Here is a 6148-nt window from a genome sequence, read left to right as displayed (position 1 = left end):
CCGTGCCCGTCCCCTCGGAGGGTGGCGGCCGGACCCCCGTTACCCACAATGCCCCGCGCCTCGGCCCGCAGCTGCCGCAGAGAACTCCAGCTCCCAGCCGGCCTGGCTCCCGCCACCGCCCACCCACGGCTCTCCGCGCGGTCCATGCTGGTACTCGTAGTCCAGGTGCCGCCTGGGGAGGGAGCGCGGCGGCGGGTGGAGACTCCATGTCCCGGCGGGCAGCGCGGGCCGGCGGCGGCACGGAGCGGGGAGACGCTCGGTGCCGAGATGGCGGTCGATAACGACCTGCAGCAGCTGGACCTGTATGGCCTGTTGGGGGTCGGCGAGAAGGCGTCGGAGAAGGAGGTCAGGGTCTTGGGCCGGGAACCTTTACGGGGCCGCGGGGTGGCTCGGGCCGGGGCTGCTCGCTTTTCTCCGGTGCCCAGAGGGGCCCGGTTCTCCCGCCCTTCCCGCGGGAGCGGCCGCAGCCGGGAGCAGGGGCGGCTCGGGCGTGGGGCTGCGCTGCGGGTGCTGCGCTCCGACACTTGGCTGAGCGGATCCTCCAGGCGCTGTTTTTATGTCATATCTGCAGCCTTGTCGGCTTGAGCTAATAATGAGTGGAAAAGCCCATTTTTTCTGATGCTGGCTTTGCTGTGGTGAACTTAACCTTCCGTTTTCTCATCTTGGTCCTGTGGGGTGAAGCCTGGCTTTGGAGGAGGCTGAAATAAGTTGGAGATAACTGCAGGATTTGTCTTGGATGATACTTCTCTGACTTTATGTGCCAGCAGAAGGAAAGCTCATGTGTTTACCAAAAATCTGGTTGTTAGACGTTGGTCTGAGTAGTATAGGTTCCCTGAGGTCATCTTGTTAATTTTATTTGTTTGGAATTACACGTTCCTATTTTTTTTTTTTCTTTACTTAATTGGTAAGAACACTAAACACGGGATTTGAGCAAGTGAACTGAGAAAAGTGGCATTTCAATGGAAGCAATCCTCTGAGTAAAACTGTTAGTAACTAAACAAAGTTAAACTTGAAAGGAAGACTTTGCTTCTCCTCCTTAGATGCTTTTTTTTTCTTTTTTTTCTTTAGCAGTAAAGAGCGCTAGCAGTACAGCAGGATAAGACTCAGAAGCTACAGTCTGGGCATAACCAGCAATTGTGTCTGAAGCTGCCTGGAATTTCCATGTGTATTAAGCACAAAATGGGAACAAGCCAAATACAACACACAGGACTGAATGTGAGGAAAGACTTCAGGTGCCCCCAGCTTCACTGCTGAGCTAGTTGCTGGGGAAAAGGATGAGGAAAATTGCAAATTGGACGTTATGGTGCAACTTAAAAAGCGACAAGTCTAATTTAGAGTGCTAATCGTTGATGTAAAATACTTGAAACAACCCAAAGACCCTTTGTATGCAGATTAGCGTGGCCACAAGAGACTAATAAAGGGGAGCAAGACTGTTGAGGCAATTTAACCTCACTGTTTAAAGAAGCCTTATCTGGAATGACCACATACTTATTATAATAATTGTGACTGATACACGGGGAAGAGACTTCTCGCTTAACTAGCCTTGCTTATGCAGGAGGCAGGACGAGCCTATAGCTTCAGCTGCAGTTTCCCTTCCCAGAGCTTTGCCCACCAGAGGGTGCCGAGTGATTGCTTATTCCACCTACTTTAGCGGAAGGCTGCTTGGCAGTGGAACAGGGCAGCTTTTCTTCCTTTCCTTTCTGGCATTCAGATGTTTCTCTGGCAAAGAGAATTCAGGTTGTTAAAAGTGACTTAGCTCAGAAAGTCGTACAGTCTTTCTTTGAAAGAGATTAAACAGTCTTTTGTAAAAAATTCTTCACCTTGCCAGACATAATTGTTGCACAGTGAATGGTACTTTCTCTGCCCCAAAGTCACAGCTGCAGAGAACGGAGTACCCTCTTCTAGAAAGCTGCCTTAGTGAACCAGACTTGACTTTGCTGATGTTAAAGATGTAATACAATGTATATAATGCACCTAGTAAAACTTATGGCTTTGAAAAGCTTAGACTTCTTCAAAATATGGCTGCCTGCCTACTAAAGTGTCCTGGGCTAAATGCATATCCTTGTAGTAGAGTGTGATTAGAAAAGACAGGTAACTGCATTGAGATTAAAAACTGAATTCTTCAGAGGTATCTTGCTACCATAGTCGGCTGCTTTAGCTTTCAATATGAGGAGTGACGGAGATCGTGGCACTCCAGAACTGGTATTTATTTTCTGTCAGGCCTTGGGGACATGAAAGGGCAGAGTCCAGCTGGGCTAGAATTGCCTGGGCATCATCCGCCTAGGCTTGGATAGCTTAGGGCACAATCCTAATGCCCTGCAGGGATTCCATGGGCAGAGTCCATCCTGGCGGGGATTGGCTGGGGTAGAGTCCAGGCGAGCTGGGATTGGCTGGGGCAGGATCCTGATGCCCTGCAGGGGATTACATGGGCTGCGTCCATCTGGGTTGGGATTGGCTGAGGCAGAGTGGAGCGCGGCTGGGATTGGCTGGGGCACAATGCACTTAGGGCTGGAAGTCTTAAGAGAGAATCCGACTCGGCTGGGCTTATTTGGGCAATGTCCATCTGGGCTGGGATTTGCTGTGTCAGAATCCGACTGGGCTGGGATGGCTTTGGGCAGAATCCTAATGGCTTGACATTTCAGGGGAGAATCCATCTGGTCTTGGATTACTTGTGAAGCGTCCATCTGGGCTGGGATTTGCTGTGGCATAATGCGACTGAGCTGGGATGGCTTGGGGCAGTATCGTGATGGCCTGGGATTTCATGGGCAGAATCCATCTGGGCTGGGATATTTTGGGGCAGAATCCATCAGGCCTGCAGGGGATGACATGGGCAGAATCCAGGCGGGCTGGGATTGGCTGAGCAAGAGTCCAGCTGGGCTGGGATTGGCTGGGTCAGCATCCCAGTGGGCTGATATGGCTGGGGCAGGATCCTGATGCCCTGCAGGGGATTACATGGGCTGCGTCCATCTGGGCTGGGATTGGCTGAGGCAGAGTCCAGGCGGGCTGGGATTGGCTGGGGCACAATGCACTTAGGGCTGGAAGTCTTAAGAGAGAATCCAACTGGGCTGGGCTTATTTGGGCCATGTCCATCTGGGCTGGGATTTGCTGTGTCAGAATCCGACTGGGCTGGGATGGCTTTGGGCAGAATCCTGATGGCCTGGGATTTCATGGGCAGAATCGTGCTGGGATTGGCTTGGCCTGGGCAGAATCTGATTATCCCTGCAAGGTTTAATGCAGAATGCGACTGGGCTGGGAGTATTTGGGGAAGTGTCCAGCTGTGCTGGGATTTGCTGCGTCGGAATCTGAGTGAAGTGGGATGGCTTGGGGCAGAATCGTGATGGCCTGGGATTTCATGGGCAGAATCCATCTGGGCTGGGATATTTTGGGGCAGAATCCATCAGGCCTGCAGGGGATGACATGGGCAGAATCCAGGCGGGCTGGGATTGGCTGAGCAAGAGTCCAGCTGGGCTGGGATTGGCTGGGTCAGCATCCCAGTGGGCTGATATGGCTGGGGCAGGATCCTGATGCCCTGCAGGGGATTACATGGGCTGCGTCCATCTGGGCTGGGATTGGCTGGGGCACAATGCACTTAGGGCTGGAAGTCTTAAGAGAGAATCCAGCTGGGCTGGGCTTATTTGGGCAATGTCCATCTGGGCTGGGATTTGCTGTGTGAGAATCCGACTGGGCTGGGCTGGCTTTGGGCAGAATCCTGATGGCCTGGGATTTCATGGGCAGAATCGTGCTGGGATTGGCTTGGCCTGGGCAGAATCTGATTATCCCTGCAAGGTTTAATGCAGAATGCGACTGGGCTGGGAGTATTTGGGGAAGTGTCCAGCTGTGTTGGGATTTGCTGCGTCGGAATCTGAGTGAAGTGGGCTGGCTTTGGGCAGAATCCTGATGGCCTGGGATTTCATGGGCAGAATCGTGCTGGGATTGGCTTGGCCTGGGCAGAATCTGATTATCCCTGCAAGGTTTAATGCAGAATGCGACTGGGCTGGGAGTATTTGGGGAAGTGTCCAGCTGTGCTGGGATTTGCTGCGTCGGAATCTGAGTGAAGTGGGATGGCTTTGGGCAGAATCCTGATGGCCTGGGATTTCATGGGCAGAATCGTGCTGGGATTGGCTTGGCCTGGGCAGAATCTGATTATCCCTGCAAGGTTTAATGCAGAATGCGACTGGGCTGGGAGTATTTGGGGAAGTGTCCAGCTGTGCTGGGATTTGCTGCGTCGGAATCTGAGTGAAGTGGGATGGCTTGGGGCAGAATCGTGATGGCCTGGGATTTCATGGGCAGAATCCATCTGGGCTGGGATATTTTGGGGCAGAATCCATCAGGCCTGCAGGGGATGACATGGGCAGAATCCAGGCGTGCTGGGATTGTCTGAGCAAGAGTCCAGCTGGGCTGGGATTGGCTGGGTCAGCATCCCAGTGGGCTGATATGGCTGGGGCAGGATCCTGATGCCCTGCAGGGGATTACATGGGCTGCGTCCATCTGGGCTGGGATTGGCTGAGGCAGAGTCCAGGCGGTCTGGGATTGGCTGGGGCACAATGCACTTAGGGCTGGAAGTCTTAAGAGAGAATCCAACTGGGCTGGGCTTATTTGGGCCATGTCCATCTGGGCTGGGATTTGCTGTGTCAGAATCCGACTGAGCTGGGATGGCTTTGGGCAGAATCCTGATGGCCTGGGATTTCATGGGCAGAATCGTGCTGGGATTGGCTTGGCCTGGGCAGAATCTGATTATCCCTGCAAGGTTTAATGCAGAATGTGACTGGGCTGGGAGTATTTGGGGAAGTGTCCAGCTGTGTTGGGATTTGCTGCGTCGGAATCTGAGTGAAGTGGGCTGGCTTTGGGCAGAATCCTGATGGCCTGGGATTTCATGGGCAGAATCGTGCTGGGATTGGCTTGGCCTGGGCAGAATCTGATTATCCCTGCAAGGTTTAATGCAGAATGCGACTGGGCTGGGAGTATTTGGGGAAGTGTCCAGCTGTGCTGGGATTTGCTGCGTCGGAATCTGAGTGAAGTGGGATGGCTTTGGGCAGAATCCTGATGGCCTGGGATTTCATGGGCAGAATCGTGCTGGGATTGGCTTGGCCTGGGCAGAATCTGATTATCCCTGCAAGGTTTAATGCAGAATGCGACTGGGCTGGGAGTATTTGGGGAAGTGTCCAGCTGTGCTGGGATTTGCTGCGTCGGAATCTGAGTGAAGTGGGATGGCTTGGGGCAGAATCGTGATGGCCTGGGATTTCATGGGCAGAATCCATCTGGGCTGGGATATTTTGGGGCAGAATCCATCAGGCCTGCAGGGGATGACATGGGCAGAATCCAGGCGTGCTGGGATTGTCTGAGCAAGAGTCCAGCTGGGCTGGGATTGGCTGGGTCAGCATCCCAGTGGGCTGATATGGCTGGGGCAGGATCCTGATGCCCTGCAGGGGATTACATGGGCTGCGTCCATCTGGGCTGGGATTGGCTGAGGCAGAGTCCAGGCGGTCTGGGATTGGCTGGGGCACAATGCACTTAGGGCTGGAAGTCTTAAGAGAGAATCCAACTGGGCTGGGCTTATTTGGGCCATGTCCATCTGGGCTGGGATTTGCGGTGTCAGAATCCGACTGGGCTGGGCTGGCTTTGGGCAGAATCCTGATGGCCTGGGATTTCATGGGCAGAATCGTGCTGGGATTGGCTTGGCCTGGGCAGAATCTGATTATCCCTGCAAGGTTTAATGCAGAATGCGACTGGGCTGGGAGTATTTGGGGAAGTGTCCAGCTGTGCTGGGATTTGCTGCGTCGGAATCTGAGTGAAGTGGGATGGCTTGGGGCAGAATTGTAATGGCCTGGGATTTCATGGGCAGAATCCGTCTGGGCTGGGATATTTTGGGGCAGAATCCATCAGGCCTGCAGGGGATGACATGGGCGGAATCCAGGCGGGCTGGGATTGGCTGAGCAAGAGTCCAGCTGGGCTGGGATTGGCTGGGTCAGCATCCCAGTGGGCTGATATGGCTGGGGCAGGATCCTGATGCCCTGCAGGGGATTACATGGGCTGCGTCCATCTGGGCTGGGATTGGCTGAGGCAGAGTCCAGGCGGTCTGGGATTGGCTGGGGCACAATGCACTTAGGGCTGGAAGTCTTAAGAGAGAATCCAACTGGGCTGGGCTTAT

At 53.9% G+C, this 6148-nt stretch overlaps 1 protein-coding gene across 3 annotated transcripts in view; it reads left to right on the top strand.

Annotated features, from left to right (window-relative positions):
• The first annotated feature begins 221 nt into the window (after positions 1 to 221).
• Positions 222 to 6148, top strand: part of DNAJC17 (DnaJ heat shock protein family (Hsp40) member C17) — a 72451-nt gene continuing 66524 nt past the window's right edge. Inside the window, exon 1 of one of the 3 annotated variants that reach the window (XM_040609486.1) lies at positions 222 to 345. In XM_040609486.1, coding sequence (XP_040465420.1) covers positions 268 to 345 — 78 coding nt within the window. In that variant the 5' untranslated portion in view covers positions 222 to 267. The remainder of the gene's footprint in view (positions 346 to 6148) is intronic. The other 2 variants (XM_040609489.1, XM_040609487.1) reach the window with 2 other exon arrangements.

This window comes from Falco naumanni, chromosome 10 (genome assembly GCF_017639655.2).
Source record: "Falco naumanni isolate bFalNau1 chromosome 10, bFalNau1.pat, whole genome shotgun sequence".
Classification (NCBI taxonomy): domain Eukaryota; kingdom Metazoa; phylum Chordata; class Aves; order Falconiformes; family Falconidae; genus Falco; species Falco naumanni.
This window is presented reverse-complemented; position numbering and strand designations above follow the sequence as displayed.